Raw genomic sequence first — 20,458 nt, 5'->3', positions numbered from 1 at the left:
AAGCTTGGACGTCCTTTGATCTTTTATCAAGCTTCAACAGTAGCCTCAATGCGAGCTTTCTCACCTGACTGTTAATATAATGTTTACAATGAATTTACTGCACATTCCAAACTTTCTAATGTATTTGACTAGCAAATTTTTTGTTTGTTTAACAACACATGTCTTCCTCGACAAGATGAACACGCTTCTTACGGAAAAGTTAAAAAACAAGCCTTGGGTGCACATATTTTTCTAATACATGGCCCATGACTAAATATTGTCTTGATCGTTGTTGTATTTGGCTGTTAATCATCACCAACATCATCATCATGTCGCAGACCCTCCTCCCCAATGTCTGCTCCCGAAACTCTCACGCCTCCCCTCGGAAGCACAGACGGGTTAGTACCTTTTTGGCGAACAAGCAGCGTTGTAATTAATTTGCAAAAGATCTACTGGCATTTATGTCATGTACATGAAAAGTGGGCGGTGTGATATTTATGTGAACAGCAAACACTGGATTAGATACATGTCAATTTTTTTTATGGCTTACCGATGTAGGTTGATATTTCGCCTGATTATGAAGCGGATGTGTTATTCCAAACACAGCGACCCGGTTGTAGAAGGTTTAAGAGGCACCGTCTAAGGAGAGGACAAATAAGTGCTGTAGTCAGGAGAAGCGAAGTATAACCGCCTCGTCCTGACTAAGAGAACTCATCAGTGCATACTTACGGATCTCACGGGAAAAACAACCTACAGGAAAGATGTTGGACAATTCATGCTGGGGTAAACTGATACAACATCAGGCTCAAAGTGTGACCAACTCTGTTTCTCGTCCGCGTGCAAATTGACAAAACTATTCTACCTTTTTGACAAATACACTCACTTTCAAATAAAATTAATTTCTATGGGAGACTCGAACCAACGGAAACATGAGGCGGCTTGTGTGCAGCACATTTAGTTGAAGAACATCATAGACGATAGATTCACTTGAGTCTACCATGAAAACCAAAATGATTTGCAGATGAGTGTATTTTCCAAAATTAGTTAAATTAGGGTTCAAGTAGATCATATGGCTGACGGAAACTCGAGGACTACGCCTGCCTGGTAAGACTCAAGAAAAACAAAACCGGTTGTGGGCTGTCAAAGAGTCTTCAGCAACCTTGTGAGTAGCTCCTTTTACGAAATTTTCTACATACCCTTGAGTGAAATTGATGTGATCCGCACTGCTTGTGATTCAGAATGGGAATGGAGCATGAGAGAGTGAGAGTACTGCCACACTGTGGTTGAAGTAGTTCAAAATGAAACACGGGAAGAATTCACCGAAAGCGCACTTATCTGTCTCACTGTCGACCTTTCGCCGTGTCTTTATCTAAAAACGTTCATTTGCGCTGGTCATGCTATTCGAGTATGGTTCCTTTTTCACTCGTCCCTTACCAGCTCCACAAACCAATTCTGCGCATTATACGCACAGTCGTTCTGTTGCGACTTCACCACTACGGTCGGAGTCTTTATCAATTCGAGTGGAATATTTCACATGGAACAAACTCACCACTGCGTGGTGGTCTCTCAAACATCTTACTCCTACTTCCAAATATCTACCTAATCCCTGAGGATGTCGGGTTTATAGTCTCTATGGTGAACACTTGCTGTTCATGGTGTGGTCGGGACCCCTTCCTTGTGGCAAATATCCCCTTTTTAAAACACACATTGTTCCCACAAATCCTTCTACGTACACCCGAGTGCTAAGTTCTACCGATGAGACGCTTCTCCTTCTAAGCATTACAATTCATGTTGGTCCGTGCACACATCTTTCTGGCACGTTCCCACAAGACCAGCTACCGTCAAATTCTGCCAACTGTCTAAAATCGCTACCAAGGATGATGAAAGTTGAAGCAGGACAATAGGCGCATGCTCAAAAAAACGAATTAGATACCGCGTAAATAATATCGTGTTGTTAGCCTTCATGATCCTATCCAAACCTACTCACAGTTTTCAGTAACCTCACTTGGTGTCCTGTACGTTGGAGAGTTACTTCAAATTAGTACACCTTGCCTTGATTCCCAACTTCACATATCTCTTCAACACTACAAAGGCGCCACTTAGAATAGTTTACATTTGGTACAGATCCTCGCCCTTTAAATTCTAACTCACTTCTGAGAATGTTCGAGGTTTACAGTTCAGATTTCGTCTTAAGACTTATTTAGTTAAATATTCATCAAAGCCGTACCTTATGGAACATCGGCATATTATCTGTAGTCCGCCACCTGTTTTCGCCCAGGTATCGTATTTACAATCTCCCGTTCTAACACGCGTCTTCCTACACTAATTTTTCAAGAGGTTCAAAAGATGAGAAATAAATTTTTCCGTTCACTTCTTTCAATTTTTCGTCACATGTCGACTCTAGCTTGGGGGATAAGGTCAACGAGAAATGATTATTTAGCCAGCTCCAATGGAGTTAGCCTTTCACCATTTTACAAGCAATACCGAACTTTGCATTTTAAGCTGTGCTTAGGTCCTTCTATCCTTCGAGGAAGCGAAATGTTAATAAAACTGTCTCTGTGACAAATGATCTACTGATGAAGCTACTGAAAACTTTGCGACAACTCACAACGGCAGGTTTTGCTAATCAGGTGGGGTCAATCCAGGAGTTCCCTGAGCTTCTTCTACTATGTAGTGGGCGGACTGCACTCATCAAATTTGCATTTAACGACAGACTAAGCTGGAATGGCTTCCAGCCTCAGGCTAAAACCAGATTTCGAGAAATACACTCATTTGCAAATCAATTTGGTTTTCACGAGAGACTCAACGGAATCTCTCGCATATCATATTCTACAACTGAATGTGCTGCATACAGGCCGCCTCATGATTCAATTAGCACGATATTCGAGATATCGCAATATATTTTCAGCAAACTTGTAAGTAGTTTCTTTTATGAAAATACACTGAGATATCTCGAATATTGTGCCAAATGAATCATGAGGCGGCCTGTGTGCAGCACATTCAGTTGTAGAATATGATATGCGAGAGATTCCGTTGAGTCTCTCGTGAAAACCAAATTGATTTGCAAATGAGTGTATTTCTCGAAATCTGGTTTTAGCCTGAGGCTGGAAGCCATTCCAGCTTAGTCTGTCGTTAAATGCAAATTTGATGAGTGCAGTCCGCCCACTACATAGTAGAAGAAGCTCAGGGAACTCCTGGATTGACCCCACCTGAGAACCAGATTTGTTTGAGAACAGCTGTATTCCGTGATTCAAGTTCAGATAGAGCATGAGGTTGACGTAAATTCGGAAGCTGGTTGATGGTTGATGAGCACCAAGAAACGCGAAACTATTCATGAGCTGTTGGGCAATTTTTAGCGCCCTCATTAGACCCCGCAAAATTAAATATGCTTGCAGAGGAGTGTATTTTGCTAAGCTTCATCAATTTACTAATCACTTTAAAGCTGCTATGAGCAGGATCTAGTAAACTCTTGGTTACTTGCCCGAAAATTTCAAAACGCGAGTTAAACCAAATGAAAGTAAAGTATAGTAAAATGAACATAAAGCAAACCAAGTAAAACATTTCTCGGGTACCAAGCTACACAAAAGGCATTATTAGTCACCTCTGGAAGATGACAATTTTGTGTGTACTTCAACCAACTCACAAGTACACTTTTTTTTTAAATTTCAGTACACCTTCTGGGTTCCGTCTTTGGGTCGCTATTTCACACCCCTCCGTCTAAGATGCATTTACAACCTGTCATTGTGTCACACAGTTTCATTGAGTTTGTCTAATACTACCCCATCAACAAACCGAGCCAAATGAATCCTTTGGATTGCAGCTATTCTCATCAAAGGACATTATACTTGTTCACATGCGGTTATAAACATGGTCTGTTGCTGGCTTCACTAAATGATGTACGGATATCACAGCCAACGTTGTAAGGCGAACCACTTTCTGCGCAAGTCCGCTTCTCATATGTAAAGCATTCTACCTTCAAACAGTTGATAATACTTGAAAAGTAGTTGTTTAGCGGGCGGCTTATGAGTTCAGCTTTGGTTGGTCACGCAGACATCTGATGGGATCATCCAACTTTGGGCTGGAAACCGATGACTGCCTGCTAGAAATTGCCACAACTTTCGGTTTTCATTAGTACAGGGCTACATCTCGGACACTGCGCATTCAATTATAAAGCGATTTTCAAACGTGGCAACCAAGTTTACTTCACAAAATAGAGAGACATACCGGTAGTGAAAAACGCTTAACCATTCGTGGGTTACGGTTGAAACATGCATTATTCTCACGTTAGATACTTCAGCACGCCTTGTGTTCTAAACAGTTCAATTAAACCATTCTAATAATAGCAAAAGTACTTCTCACTACCACTCTTTACAGCTTGCAAGCAGGCAGGTGGAACCTGTCAGCTTAGCGTATCTGCTACCATGCTTGTGAATGGCCACCTAGGGAGACGAAATTTCCCAATCAAGCCCATATCGTGCTCGGTCCTATTGAATTCTCACCTATTAGAACTGCGTGGGCAACCGTGTATTCCAGCTAGTGACGCACGGTCTACCTGCAGGGGAAATTAATTAAAGCTCATGTATTTAGCTCAAAATGAAAGACAGATAACCGGATTACTATTTTAGTTTTCATTCAGCACGTGCGGACGGATATGGGGAAGACAAAGCAACATCTAACTGTCTACTGTGGACCAGTCAACAAATCAGGTCATGCGGCGAACGAAGTGATTTTAACGAAAACTTTTAGGAATTGAAATATCGCATGAATGTAAAACGATGAAGTCAAATCGATATCTGAGGGGATGGATTTAGTGGGAGTTCCGAAGTTTCGCATCTTATGAGTGAGGAACGCATTTCACGGTGATTTAACTATAATTCTCCGACATTTGTAATCTCGAGGAATGTTACACGGGGTACTTGAACACTGAGGAGAATGGAAAATGAAACAAAGCTTCTGGCTTGTCATTTACTACCATCTAAAGCACAAACCTGTCAGAACATACTAACAGATGGGTGCTTATCAAATGGCATTTAGCTAGTTTGAACCTTCAGTTTTCCAAGATGAAACGAATTTCTTAGCAGAACACATTTCAGTAGAATATCACTGAAATAATTAGAGTTAAGACAGACATTTAGTTTCAGTCCAAAAGTCTCAACCTTCTTACTTCACCCGAATAATTTAAACTAAATCGTTATTTATTTCCGTACGCCTTAGTAATCAAATGCAGGCGCTGAAAATTGGTTATTTTCTGAAATAACAGCAAACAAATTTTCAAGGCGCCACTCTGTCATTCACTTTTCTCTCAGTAGCAATCATCTCAGGGCAACCGTTTTATAAAAAATCGATGGGATTTTTCCGGGAAATTTTGGTTTGCACGGTTGCTTCTAAGCTTTAACTTGAAATGGCAAAATACGGCTGGTAACCTATTTGATTTGATTCAAATCCCCTGTGTGTACATTGTTGGCAGCTGTGTTTTGGTTAGTAGGGTCTCATTGAATTCCTGCTACCGACAAACGGAATACCAGATGTCGCTTTGAGTTCAACCATACTGCAAGCTGTGACAATGTGTTTCATTGCTAACGTCGCAGGATCCTTGGCTTCTGCATGGGGTTACGGTCTTGCTGCATCACTGGTTTACTTGGCCACTGTGCTTGGTGTCTTTTTGGACGAGTCGTTCTGCTTACATGGGTTTCATTGCAACTGCAAATGAACTACTAAAGTATCAGACGGAGAGTTTGGACAAACGCGGTCTGTGATATTTGATAGCAATGCTACCAGTTAGTGGCAGTGAGTGCATGTGAGCTGAGAGGTAAGGCTACCCCGATGCTGAGCAGAATTTACCAGACAAATTGCTAATAACGAGGTCACCGCTGTAAATATACACCTATTTCGGAAGTTTAAAATACTTCGCTAGCTTTGGAGTTTAGATTGCAGGGTACCATGACACATGTTCCAGGATAGGATCTTATGTCTTGTTTGGGAAATCCATATTTCGAAACCGAGACCACGAGTCTTGCGATGGAATTGGCAATGGCGATGGTTGCAACGAAGTAGTTGGTCCCTAACGCGTGTTTGATGTTGTGTTTATGAAGGAACAGTTTTGGTCATCCTTCAAGGTAGAACATCCGATATTGTGTGCAGAGATTTAATCTCAACTAGTTCACTTGCTATCCTTCAGTAGTAACACTTCCTGTGCCTAGCTGCCATGCCATATGAAGGAGGCACGGGGCTGCGATACAGCCAAGTTGGCCAAGCCTAGACGGAGGCGATCGAGATGCAGAGGTCAGATTCGAGCCACGAACCTTTCCATCGCTAAGTATGCACTTTATTCACTGATTCACTTCGAGGCCAATTTACCTATTACGCCCGCAAGTATGCAACACGATTTGGGCACGTGACAATGCGATTGTACGCATGTTTGTCTGTGAAATGTATGCAACTGACAAAACTAACATATGTTTATATCCCCCTTTTCCTTATCCGGATAGACTGTAACAAAAAGATCCAGGGTTATCTGTAACTCGGAAACAGAACACAGAAAATAAGTATGTCTGATGTATATATTCTAAAAAGTCACGACTTAAAAGACTTAAGAACTATGAGCTGTGCAGAACATCTTGCTACGGTTGTTCTGCTTTTGATAAAACCGAACGTCAGTAGGTGGAATCAGTAGTTTGAAATTTTTGTATATTTATAAGAGGTTCCCACTTCAAAGGGAATTAAGACATAGTTGACACAATCCTGCCTAACCTACCCGGTTCAACTGACAGCCAAGAAATTAACAGAGTTGGGAGCATCAACAATTTATTGCGATGCACAGTTTTAAACTCATTCTAGTCACATTGTTATCACACGTAACCTTGCTACTTACATGAGCACTGTTCCCAAACCGATCTAGTAAAAGCCACTTTATTAAGGCTTGCTCTAAACTAGCGTTTCTGTTTTCTTTCTACTAACGCACTGATTCTTACAGCTGATTCGCCGACTAAGCTTTGAACTGTGAAGTTTTTTTTACTTCAAGTTCACAGGAATCACTGTGATAGCCCCAGGATCCAGAAGACTTCACTGAGCACACACTTGATATAACTATAGGTAGTACGTACTGCAGTACAGTTATGGATATACCTACGAAGTGCCGAGCTTTCATGCGGCACAATCACAGTGGCTATGTCGTCTCAGTAAGAGTAACCTAGACACAATCGATCAGTCGTTTAATAGATTGCGAAAAACTTGTCGCAGTCAACCACAAGTCTCAAGCCCTAAGAACCATCAGCCGATTCTCGTTCACATTGCTGCTGTGCACACTCCCTAAGTATATCACAAAATGGTCAAACCAAACGCATATAAACCAACTGTTGTAGCAATTTTAATGCCATCAATCCAGAAGTGACCAGCGGGTCTAACGAAAACGCTGCCAGTAGCTTCTTTAATTTCGCGTTTTATTGGTAGTGAACTGCATTCCAAACCTCATAAAACATTCTGACCAATGAATCTGTCAATTTTTATAACCAGAGTTATTCCGAATGTGCACCATGACCGCCCCTCCCCCTCCGACAGCACTGAACTCTCATTAAATGTGTTTGTGTGCACCTAAGCTATCCAAAAGCCGTGATTATGGACGCATATTTCGCAATCAGATGCCTCATCTGAGTGGCACTGAGATTGGGGATTGGCCTAGGGCTTGCCAGGTAGAAAATGTACATAGTGGGGTATTCAGATAGACTTGATCATGTTTTATTTCGTGTTATTAGTACGCAGTTTATTTATTTGCTTCCGTCAATAAAACTGAAAGGCGTTTATCGTTTACCGTTATTGTACGGGAGGTCAGGAGACAGTAGTTTTTTGCCATCGGTAGGTCACCCGTGTCTCAGTACAGATGTGTCATTCACGGTAGCCGCGATGTGGGCCCCCAGAAAATGAAAATTGTCCGAAATACCATTCATGCTGATTCTCTAGCAAAGGTGTAAACTACTTGCTTAAGTCGTTCTGGATGTAATAGCGTTTCACATACACACCACTTTGACCGACGAATGAGAAACTCAGGGAGCTTTCTTTTTTGCCTAGGCTGAGTTGAGTTTGAGTCACCTACAACTGGAGAATAGTCACCTTACGAAAGTACTTCCTACACAGCCATGCGTAGAAAGCATTTTTGAAAGCAGTTAGGGTAGTCTTGTCTGTTGACCGGCCATGTAGCTGAGTGAGGCAATGTCTGTGCAAATATGTCTATACAACGCATCTCCGGGTGTCCTGAAATCGATGTAGCGGCTTTAACTTTAAAGAAGTGATGTTCGCACCCTTGACTACCATGACGTCGCATTTCGAAATGACAAAATTGATCTCAGGAATATTTTTGAATGACTTCGAGGAAGCTTAGTATGATTTCGCGACATCTTTAATTGAGAAATTTATGGGACACTGCACCGGTATATAGGTACCCGTGTGTTGGACTTGTGTAAATGCTGTCTGAGAGGTTGGGACATAAACGTAAACCCAAAAATAACCATTCTTTCTTCATAGCTCTTTATATTGAGTAACTATGCTATCTAGTTCTGTTTGAATTCACAAAACGACGGTTACGGACAGTGCTATGAAGAATGATGTCGTCAGCTAGGTACACTTGTGGATAATTACAAGGTTAAGGGTTTCCAGTTGCTTGGAAACATCAAAACCGAGAGATTCAGCTAGGTTCCAGATGAGTCTCTTGAAAAATTAAATTAGTTTGCAAATAAGTGTATATTCGCTAAGGTTAAGGAATGTTGAATGTGGTTCTAATAGTTAAAATTCACAAGTAAGCCGTATCCAACTGAACCATTTATTTTCTGTCTGATTCGGCTCGTTGGGTGGGCATGGTAAGGTGAGCACTTTTATTTGCCTTTTTTGATGACAAACTGACATGACTGCAGTCATATCCACTGTCCCCTTGTAAATGATCTTTTAACAACCAAGAGATACTGTTTTCAAAGGGGTAAAAGCGAAATGTCAATATCCTCCAGTCTTTATACTCTTATTGTATCGTTCAGATTGGAAGATCCTGGATAAACTGCACCGAACGATTCGACTGAGCTGATTTGATGCGCTTTATCGATCAGGTGGCTTTCAGTTATGCTGGTCACGTGTTCATCCTCTCGAGCATCAGTGTAGAACAGTAAATACTCAGTTACTCGCAGAAATAGACAATGAGTCGTCCAACCCACACTGTTTGCTGAACATTAGAAAACAAGCGAATAAACTGAAGTTTTGGGATTTTGGACCGACCATCTATTTGTCTAAGCAGGTGGCCACCAGCAAATCATATCTGTGCTTGCTCTGTGGTGACTATTACTCGGACGGAAGCTATTAAGCGATGTGTGTTTTCTCGCTGCATTTACACGAGAGGTGTAGAGAGGCATCCTGGCGAATGAAATGTTGTTGCTGAATTCGACCTCATCACGGTTTCCTAGATTTTTGTGTACAAAGTTCTACGGTACTCTTCCTTAATCTGGGTTCTTGTGATTGACCTTATTTTGTACCAAAAATGTCGTGAGCGCTGATCGTGTGAGCCCTGTTCAGCAAAAACCAGATATGTTTACAAATGAGTGTATTTCGCTAATTTCATGCAATTCAAGTTCAAGTGGAACATAATGTTGACGGATACTCGGGGACTGCGCCCATATGATAAGCCCTAGGAAGGGTGAAACTGATCGTGGGCTACGGAAGAATTTCCAGCAAAATTATGAGTAGTATATTATGTCTATACAAGGTTTTAGTTGGCCTTCTGTATTTACATTAATCAGTAATACTCTACGGAATGATTCCCGCTGTGAGAAGCCCTTGCTTAGGCACACCCAAATAATATGCGGTCGGAATTTCAGGATGGAAACAACAACAGCTACCTCTATAATGGCCTCGGCTAGTCGTTTCACGCAGTGCGACGGTGCCAGGTATGTACCGATCAGGCCTCTTCACAGCACCACTCACCGGCGCGCTTGCGAGTGGCCTTTGTGGCGAACAGCTTACTCGGGGCCTTGCAACCGGTGGACTTCCGGGCATTCTGCTTAGTACGCGATCCATCTGGAGATTTTCACACCGAAGCGAAAGCGTTTTTTCCCGAGATCCGTCATGCCTGTTCATTCTAGTGTGTACTGGAATATGACTGGTCCTGTCGGAGATGGCGTGGGCACGAAGCCAAACAGAAAAAAGTTAGCCACTCTGTGTTTATGACATTTGACAGGGCTAATTTCTATCCTACAGAATAGGTAAACAATATCACGATTTGCTGCGCTGCAGACCAGTTGTAAACTGGTATGCAGTTTTCTATCAGTGCACTATGGCTTACAGACTCTGTTCAAAAACATAAAGACGATAAAAGAAACGCTCGTCCTTTTGGCAAAACGGTTCGCTGCATACTGGCGGCAGTGCGCAGGTAATTTAACTTTCATCAGGAATGCAAACGTCTCATGGATAGTATGGTTAATTTTGCGTCAAAATCTGAACCTACCAGTAGATTTTTAAGGCTATGAAAATAGGTCTGCATGACAGCGATCGTATGCAACGCGAGGGCACAACGCATTATTAGCTCAAGATAACCAAGTAAACAGCCCAGCGTGTGCCCCAGGAATTACTAAATTATTAGTACAATTCTTTTAATTGCGACTTACGTTAAACAATGACCGCTGAGGTCGCCTTTCTCGTTGGTTCGTCTGCTAGGCTATTTGGTTCTACCGTCAGCGTGTTTGCGTGTAGAAAAGTGTTCCATCAGTGAGGCACCAGTAAATTCTTCTACAGCAGGTATCCAGAATTTCGCTTCCTGAAACTATTTCCTTGACTGTTCAAGACTCCTCAAACCGTAATGGTCCATACTATCAAAGCTGGACACCGGATTGTAAACGAGTGGCTTCTTCTAGGCCTTCCAGCTTCTTTGAGTACTACAAGAGGATGTTACCTTATACTACCTCCATAGAAAACGTGACAGTTTTCGACGAATGAAAAGTTACTCGGACTTTTTGTTTTTGTCATGTGACTTGTAAGAACCACGACAAGACGTACTTGTCACCGTAATGTCAAGCTAGAAAAACCTCCTGCTTAATACGCACTGGCGAACGTAACAGTACAACTTTTGCACCGATCTCCCACCCCTTCGGTTCGCACCTGTCACAGCGCGCAAAGATCACATCACGCTATCCGTTATTGGTGTCAGTATTTTGGTTGTCAGGCGGTCAACATTTCGGTGTTCTGTGTAAACACAGATGAAGGATCTCAAATGGTGTCGGTGTATAATCCCTGTCGCTCAGAATATAAACAAATAACTGCAAAGTGGATCTCTGCAAGTCAACATAAAGTACAAATTTTACGAATGTTCTGATCTGAAGATGGTGTTTTCACTTCAGAGTCTTATAGGAATGATTCTATTGCTAGGTTGAAATTCAAGCTGAAGAGTGGATAAATTTAGGTAGAGAATTTGAACTGTGCGTCTTCGATTTATGGTACAAGAAATTTTTACAAGAAACATACCAAGTTATTCAACGACCTGATGATGAAAGATACGCTTGCTACTGACGTAATGATTCACATCAAAATCTTCGAAAGTTTCAACGGATTCAATGGACAGTGTGCACTTGTCCGGACATTCTTTCAGCTCAGCCTAATTCAACTGAGTTAAGCTTCCTCAGTGTCCAGAGGCTGGCTATTTGAGTGGAGTTCAACCAGATTCTGTTAACCTACTTATGACAGCCACGAGTTTATAAACTATGGTAACGTTTGCATGTTCACTAAAATTCCACGGTTGCGGATCGAGTAAAACATTAGGCCTGGTGTAAATGGTACTTTGAGCAGGCCTCGCTTTTATCTGCTACCTTAATATGCCAAGCGATTTAGAAAAAAGGAGTTCCATTGATTCTACAGTGATACCGACCTTAGTACTTGATATCCTCAACGTACTTTTATGCTCAAACACTACATCAACCAGGTATCGTGTGTGAAAAAATGCTGTGTTGTATTGATAACTGCTTCTTGACTATAATAGTTAACTTTTAATTTAAAGTCCAATGGCTTGAGATGAAGTTCACTGCACGCCCTCCAATGACCTGCCAGTGTAGGCGCCGTTTGCGAGCCCCTAAGATCCATGAGCCAAGGATATTACTCAAACTGACTCCGAGAAGGCACACGCTGTTTCAAGTCTGGTTTGGTGGATGGTTGTCCTACGACAACACTTTTGTCTAGTGCCCGGAATTCAACAAGCCAATAAGAAGTTACGACAGGTAACTAATGTGGTCTTTATGGAACCCGATCAAGATCACAACCGACAATACAGACAAAAGTCTAACGTAAACACCTCCGAGCCGTTTGGAGGAACGTTTGTAACATGAAATCTGTAGAATAAAAATGCACAGAAGATCAGCTGATTTTCACTACAAACGAACGAAGGATGTAGAAGCGTAAACGTTGCAAATGAACGGTTCTGCAATAGTAGTTAAGCCACTTTTAACTTTTAACACTTTTTGACACAAATTGCGCCCCCCCCCCCCCCTCAGAAACTCAACCAGTGGATAGCGAATGTTGCGGCTCATATCGGGAACGATTTAACGTTATAATAATTAAGGGATTCCTTGAGATTCTCCTACACTTTTGCGAATTCGTCATCTACTTCCTGAACGATATGCCTGAAGCTGACTTTTTGATTGTGGACTGCGTGGAACTAACCCTGAGATTATTTCACTTCAAACAGCATATCCATGAGTATTTTCATTGTCTCACTCAAAGCTATTATTTTGTTTTTTATTCACGTTTTCAGCTGAAAAACTGTTCGATGGCGGGTGATGGCGTCAATATTTTTAGTTCACTGGGCCCAACTCTATCTGAGGTTTCCTTTACAAAGACGGTTACGTGATAAAATATCGAGTGCACTTCTTTGCCAGCGGTAACCTGACGCCATTTCAATTCTTCATGCTGATGATCATTTCTGGCCACTTTTTTCTAATTTTACCTAATAGCCGTTCTACCATTTTTGATCCACAGCGATTCATTCACATGGTATTTTCACTTATCGGTAAACACTACTTAATTTCTATTACAAGGAGAAGTCGACACCTGCGTTTCCATGACCCATTCATCTTGTCGAAATGCTATTCTGCAGGTCAGCCAATCGTCTCCCGGAAATCCAGTTCGCTACATAGCAAAAGATCTGCTGCAGTCAGGGAAGGGACAATACAAAGACGCTTACATCTGAGTTGGGCAGTTTGATTTCAGACGTGTTGGCACAACTACCAACCCACCGCTACGCACCACCACGCTCCCCAATAACGCACTGATGATGTCACCTCGATTGGTGATGAAACGCTTGCAGTCAAATTGCCCAGCTCAGCGAACAAGCCAACGACCATCTACGCTACCAGAGCTACCGACATTCTCCTCTATAGAACACAATTACATGTCTATCAACATCAATCTGCCATGAGCCGCTTTTCAGAACCACTTAACAGCCAACTGTTTTCGAAGTCCCGAAGGCTCATGGTGGTCGTTCCGTCGCTCATTTTATTCACTGGTTTAGTTGCAGGTAAAGTGATCGGCTCAACTGATCGATGCTCTTCTCAAAGGCTATCTAAACCTATTCCGATTCAACTGATACCAGTCCTGTACTTAACGTTTGTGATTAATCAAAGCAAATTTTAATACCAACATACCTCAATTTTCAATGTCCACTGGTTGTTTTGTCGGGCCATGATTATCCAGTGTCTTGGTCTCTCGATCTGTTGAGAAGTATTGCATAAGTTAGCCGTCATCTACCCTGCAGGTTCCACTCCTGAGAGTTAGGCATCCTTACGTGTAGCGCTGGGTATTCTCGTTGCACTCCTGACTACTTTACCGTCCCATCAAATGATGCGAGCAGAAGAGCGATGGGGACTGGTGAACCTGTGGTATAAGACTAAAAGTTCCTCGAGAAACACACTCATTTGCAAATCAATTTAGTTTTTACGGGAGACTCAATTCAATCTTTCGTTTATGATGTCCTCCAACTGAATGTGCTGCACACAGGCCACCTCATGAGTGTATTTCTCGAAAACAGTCCAATTTGGGTTCAAGTAAGTCATAAGGTTGACGGAAACTCGGGGACTGCGCCTACCTGATGAGCCCCAAGAAGAACGAGACCGGACGTGGGCTGTCGAAGAGTTTTCAGCAACCTTGTGAGTAGTTTCCTTTATAAACTGGACCGAAGCTGAGTGCGCAGGGTATTCATACCTCACTATTACGAGTAAATCAGTGCCCCTACTTGAAGTCATCCAAAGTCGGAAATGAAACTGGGCTTCTCATATGGCTCAAGTTCAAAAGCTGACCCTAAACACAGTCCTCGTTTAATACAGAGCTTGCCCCCGTGAAAGGCTTTGCTTACCGCTGGGGCAGTAAGTTTGGGTGCATCCTGAATGGCTCTAAGACCACAAAGACCTATGCACATATTTGCATAAAGCACCTATATACATAACTCAAACAACGGGTCGAAGCAAGCTCATGTGTCCGTCAGTGATCATAACAAATCTTTGGTTTTAATAACGGAGGATGATTGACTCAAAACCACACCTACAGTATAATTGTCATCACACTTATTGGTTCCCGTTTGCGCGACAAAATTTTGGAATCGAACTTGATTCAAACTCTGTTCCAACTCAGACAAACAGGTCTTTTGCTTTTCAAAATTCTTTATATACTAAACTGGGTATTCAGAGTGTTACTTATAGAGGGGGGTGGTTAACTAGCTAAAGTGTGTTGTGTGATCGTTGGTTTGTTCGCTGAGCTAGACAGTTTGATAGCTGGCGTTTCATCGCCAGTCGAGTTGACCCCACCAGTGCGTTGTTAGGGTAGGTAGCGTTGGTTTGGTGGCTGTGTAGTGTCGTGTGTGTGTGTGTGTGTGTGTGTGTGTGTTAATACACGTGCTGCTAGACTGACCTTCGATCATGACTAACTGTTCCGACGGGCAGTTCCATTGGTTGCTCTGTTATTCTGTGTCCTGATTGATCGATGACCACGTGACCTTTTGGCTTGCCTCTCCCTGTCCCCGTACTGGTATGACCACTATCATTAGTCTGTCTATGTCCCGGCTTATGAACTTTGTTGTCGAAAGGAAGATTTTGCTGAACTCCGGAGATGTGCCTGCCTGTCAGCCTGACACCCCAAGAGAGCAGTCGGAGCGGTATTTCAGCAAAACACTCGAAAAGTTCAGTTTACATGTAGAGCTAAACAAGTATTCTATAAGCGTCGCAAGTAAATCACAACTCTTCTGGTGTTTGAAGACACTGACGCTAGGCTTGGTGTAACGTAGGCCGATTTCGTTTTGGTGTTTGAAACAGTACCTCACCAGCTGTCCAGCTGTTGGTCTCGAGGATTTGACAGAAAACTGTGATCATAAATTGCTAAATCCCTGTTGCACTGAATGACTAATCCACAATCCTTTTGATTAGTTATCCGCATCCACATATGCACCTGCGTGCTTGGGCCTGGTTTCCTAGTCATCCACACGACCCAAATGCATATTTTTTTGATTGCCTGAAGGCATGTCACATTATTTCTTTGAGAAAAATCGTTTCGCTTAGTGTGTTTCAAACTGGTAATAGTTGGATATCAAAACCTTAATTCCGGTAAACATTGCCAAGTGTTTTCTTCACCCAAACGGCTGTTCCGCTTGGATCTTGTCACATCAGCGGAGAAAATCGCAAGCAAGTTCCAAAGTGTCTCTGGGTATCGCCTCGTCATTTACTAAAGCCTTCTTTCGATGCTCTCGGGAAATTTTTCTTAGCCTGGAGACGTTTTGGGTCTTGGTTTCTCGCGAGATTTAGGACGCATCTTTACTTTACGGTGTGATCAATCTTAAAATATAGTACCGCTACAGCATTTCCAATAAGAAAAAGGGAAACAGGTTGGAGAATTTACAGTTCCGTGGGTTGCAAGTCCGATCTGTGTTCTCGAAAACCAAACATTTTTCCCAGCTCACCATATTCGTATCAAGTGTTAACCTTGGACGGCGAATTCTGAGTTGTGAATCTGGAGCAAACCGATTTATTTCCCTTACTCACACATTCCAAAGAACAGTTAATGGGAGCGTATGAAAACTGCTCAAGCTACAAGAAAAGTGCCTTCCACTAGTGTGCAGCTCACCGGCCCATGTTAGCACTGATGCCCCTCCTGAGATAGGCTTCAAGAGACTGCTGATTTCAAGTACGAAATGCGGATATAGTGATTAAAATCGCTCTACTTACTTTCGGACACCACACTTGTTGGTGCCCAAGTTACTCGCTGCTTCGCGGATGGAAGCTCTTGGACTGGATTGTCCCTGTACTTGGTCACCTGCCCGTCTGCACACCGAGCAGCAAGCCTGTCCATGTTTGACAGGCATCTAATTCGGGTAATCCGGTTATCGGTGGCTGCAATGTTGAATATCGGCGCACTTTCTGACAACAACAGAGCAGGCTGTTGTACCACAAACATTGAGCCAGTAGGTATTGTAATATCAATGGACAGAAAACCAACACAGAGCATAATTTCGTAACCATTCACTTGAACACTTGTTTTTTTAAGCTGATCCTTTAGTGCGGGCCGATTGGCTTTTTAAAAGTGTGAATGACTAAGCGAGAGCGGGATACTAGATTACTGAAGGTTTCATCAGCCACCATAATTCTGCCCCAGAATGCAAAAATGGAAAGTAACCATACAGAATACGCGGTGCAAGGATATGTGAACTTGTACGTAACTCTCTTTCCCAGAAAACATTTCATCGAACCCGTTTTGAACTGCCACTCTATTTTTGCAATGGTGAACATCTGTGTACAGATGACCGTCCAATAAAGCCCGGGGCGGAGCGCAAACCCGCTTCACTTATATACTTATTTAGATCTCGTTTGACGTGGTCACATATGTTTACATCTGTCGCTCTAGTCCGGCTGGAAAGGCGCTAATGAGGGTAATACACAAGTCCGAAAAACCAAGCATTTGGAAGCAATCCACGGTACTTTCCTTTTGGTGGACCTGAATAACTTGATGACGTCTGCAGACGGTGGATGGACGGGTTGGTTCTCTGTTTACGACATTTTCCTTGAACTTGTGTTGCTGCAAACGCAAGTTAACCATGAGTTTGTCCCCTAGATGTACATACTTTTCCTAAGAGGTCTTCATTTAGGGTACCAGCATCGATTTAATTGAGCATACCATGAGTCACATGATTGGTATCACCTGCTTTCTGTCTACATTATTCTCTTTTATATACCGAAATTATCATTGCGCGCTTTGCAGGTAAGCCGTCCTGATATCGCTCCCTTCCTGCCAGCTCGTAGTCACTTTTTGGCTATATACAGCTTCGCCATAGCAGGTAGTTCCGCAAGTAGATCTTCGCTGTATTTTAATTTGAAGGATACCATAAGAACCAAGCCCACATCCCATAGGTGGTTCAGTAGCGTTGAACAGGTATTCTACCAAGCTGCCTGCTTGTGAGCCTCCTGATGACTGAAGGTATGAATATTCGGGCCCGTCAATAGATTCTTCCGGCAAAGGCGGCCACGTAAAACTGTATCTTAAGTAGCTGCTTTTAAATCTGATCGTATTTGGATCTACTAACAGGGGCCTGGTTATCCACCAGCTTTTGCCCTAGGACCCGACTAAATTCCAAAACATTTGTCTAGTTCTACTGCTTCAAGAAGTGGAAATTTTCGAGAAATACACTCATTTGCAAATCAATTTAGTTTTCACGAGAGACTAATGTGAATCGCTCTTCTATGCTATTCTACAATTGAATGTGCTGCACACAGTTGAGTCTCTCGTAAAAATCAAATTGATTTTCAAATGAGTGTATCTCTTGAAAACACTCCGATTTGGGTTCAAGTAAAACATAAGGTTAATGGAAACTCGGGGACTGCGCCTATATGATGAGCCCTTAGAAGGGCGAAACCGGTCGTGGACTGTTGAAGAGTTTTCAGCAACCTTGTGAGTAGTTTCCTTCATGTAGGTAGAAATTTTCTCTAGCAGACGCTATGGTATCCCGTATTAGAGCTAGCCCATCGGGCGCATTTGCCACGCAGTAGTAGCAATCGCGTTTAAATGGTGTTTCTCACTTCTTGAATGAGTTAACTTTGTAAGATATATCCGGCTGTCTTTTGTATTAAAGGTTCCATTGCTGCACAAAGTGTGGCCAGATCTCCGTTGTTTTCATGTACTGATCCTTTGCTACCAACACGCAGCATATTTCATACCCCGGCCAACCCGCGCATTAAAATAATCAGACGCGAAAAGTTCATTGCAAGTATAATCAAGTGCACGGACCAAGCGCAATGTTTTCCCATCTCCCCATATGCATGACACATAATGTCACTGATAAAAGTTGCAAAGCTTACTTTTGACAACTGTAATCAGGTAGTTATCACTTCCGCGTTGATTTGGTTGGGTTTGTACGTCACCCTGTGATTCGAGTTAGTCGCTAGCATGAATCCAAAACCATCCTTACATCAGCTTCCTTGAATGATTCCACTATAACCAGAGGTACAACCAGAACCCGTTTCCAGTAGCATCCATTAGTCAACCAGCCAGGTTTTACGGACTACAGTGAGGTTAACCTCTAACAGTTCAGTCCTCAGAATAAGACCAATTCTCTCTCCATCATTATCAAAACCATTTCTCATGCCGCAGTGTTCAATGGGTCGAAGACATACTTTCTATTTTGGTAGGCAACCTCATCAGTTGCTCATGTATCTCTGAGACTTCGAAATACTTGATGCGCCATCATTTATCAGTGAGCTGAAATTGCACTGACTTCAATATCTCAATGAACATCGCTTGACCATCCGAGCTTGTAATGAGGGACATTTTCTTTCATAGGTCTCTTTGTCGCTCCAAAATACTAAGTAGCGCTAACATACTACTCACAAGATTGCTGGAAATTCTTTGACAGCCCACGACCGGTGCAGCACATTCAGTTTCCTGGAAACATCCCAAACGAGAGATTCAGCTGGGTTCCAGGCGAGTCTCTACAATACCAGTCCTGTTTCAAATGAGTGTAGTTCGCTAATTAGATAGCGCTGTTGGTTTAATAATCAAGCTTTATTCGCTTTCAGGAGGACACTGTACACGCATTCGCAGGTGATTGCAAACATCTCTTCAAAAACATTTCACCCAAATACTTCAAACCGCACACAATTTCCTATTAAATTACTTTATAAATATGGATTCTACTAAACAATGGAGCTTGCCCAGGTAGGTCAACACGATTTGCATCACAGATAAGAAGATCAGTGGTTATATGTTATTCTGTGGCATAACGTCAGATGTTCTTCACTTAGTCGACATGGCTCTAAATCTTATAGTAATATGAGATGGGGCGTTCTACTAAGGCACCAAAGCACACATTTCCCAACTATTTGCCCAGTAATTTGAAAAAAATAGAAATAACACAAGATGATCGGGACAAACAAGGCCATCACAAATTAAACATTTGAGTCACAATGGAAACGTTCAACTTACTTTTCTATGAGCATTAGTAGTAAGCAGTTCTTGGGAGTTTGCCAGCAAGCGAGGTACTAATTCCGGCTGATCTCGGGTAAAATGGCTAATCGAATGCCGCCGTACAACTGAAAAACTAAGACGTTCCCCTTTAGTGCATTATTATTAACGTGAAATAAATGACTTTTTTCTTGGTCCTGAGCGATGCGTTAAATTTTGCAAAGTTTTCCACTACATTCTGGAGAAAAACACTGCAGCACATGACGCGATTAAATTTTACAACATAAAATTCGTTTTCTGAAGTGAGCTATTTAGGTGTCATCATTTTGTTCTGATAGGGTGTGGAAAATATGGACGCTACTTGCAACATTGAAACCATGCATATACACCCAATGCCCACCCGCTAGTAGCTGTAGCCAGGTGGAGTAAATTTTGAAAAATCACAAAAAGTACAAATTACAAATTCCCGTACATGGACAGACTGACAGCTTGCTTGTGCTATGCCATTATTCCAAACTGATTAAAGGTTACTCAACTTGCAAAAATATTGCCATGTTCGCCCGTGCTTCATATGTTCAAGCAAAACGATTCAGTTTGTATCCAATTAACTGGTACCCACCTACGTCATGCCAAATACGCAAGCCACACTCAATTTTAGCTCCCCGTGCGTTCTGTTATTTGTACTTTCAGTCAAGGTCAGTTGTCGAGATTTTCGAGTGGTGGCTTAACGTAGTGGATTAACGTAGGTTGTCGAGAGACTTTAGAAGGTCGTAAAGAAAACGCAGAGAATTTGGCTGCAAAGTTTACGGTTCCATCAAACTAAAGGAGTGTTCCAGTAAAGAATACATTTTGAAATCTAACTAATTTTTTCTTATGGCAATCAAATGCGATCATCATACTATGCTCCATCAATTTTTTGTTCACCAGTATTAGCAGTGTTCATAGCGCTTACGGGAAAAAATATCATGAGATCTGGATACTGCGTGGAACTTCGCCACGTTCGACATTCAGTGTTTGTTGACATATTTAT

General features: G+C 42.2%; 1 protein-coding gene across 1 annotated transcript; it reads right to left on the bottom strand.

Moving 5' to 3' along the window:
* Positions 1-2,846: 2,846 nt before the first annotated feature.
* Positions 2,847-17,937, bottom strand: T265_01721 (hypothetical protein; the record flags this gene model as incomplete). The annotated part of the gene is made up of 5 exons (XM_009165811.1): positions 2,847-3,105; positions 9,908-10,029; positions 14,078-14,150; positions 14,896-15,047; positions 17,743-17,937. The coding sequence occupies 5 exons, from the start codon at positions 17,935-17,937 to the stop codon at positions 2,847-2,849; spliced, it is 801 nt and encodes a 266-aa protein (XP_009164075.1).
* Between the last annotated feature and the right edge of the window lie 2,521 nt (positions 17,938-20,458).

This window comes from Opisthorchis viverrini (genome assembly GCF_000715545.1).
Source record: "Opisthorchis viverrini unplaced genomic scaffold opera_v5_19, whole genome shotgun sequence".
NCBI classification, from domain to species: Eukaryota; Metazoa; Platyhelminthes; class Trematoda; order Opisthorchiida; family Opisthorchiidae; genus Opisthorchis; species Opisthorchis viverrini.
The sequence above is the reverse complement of the archived record's forward strand: the minus strand, read 5'-3'. Positions and strand labels throughout refer to the sequence as shown.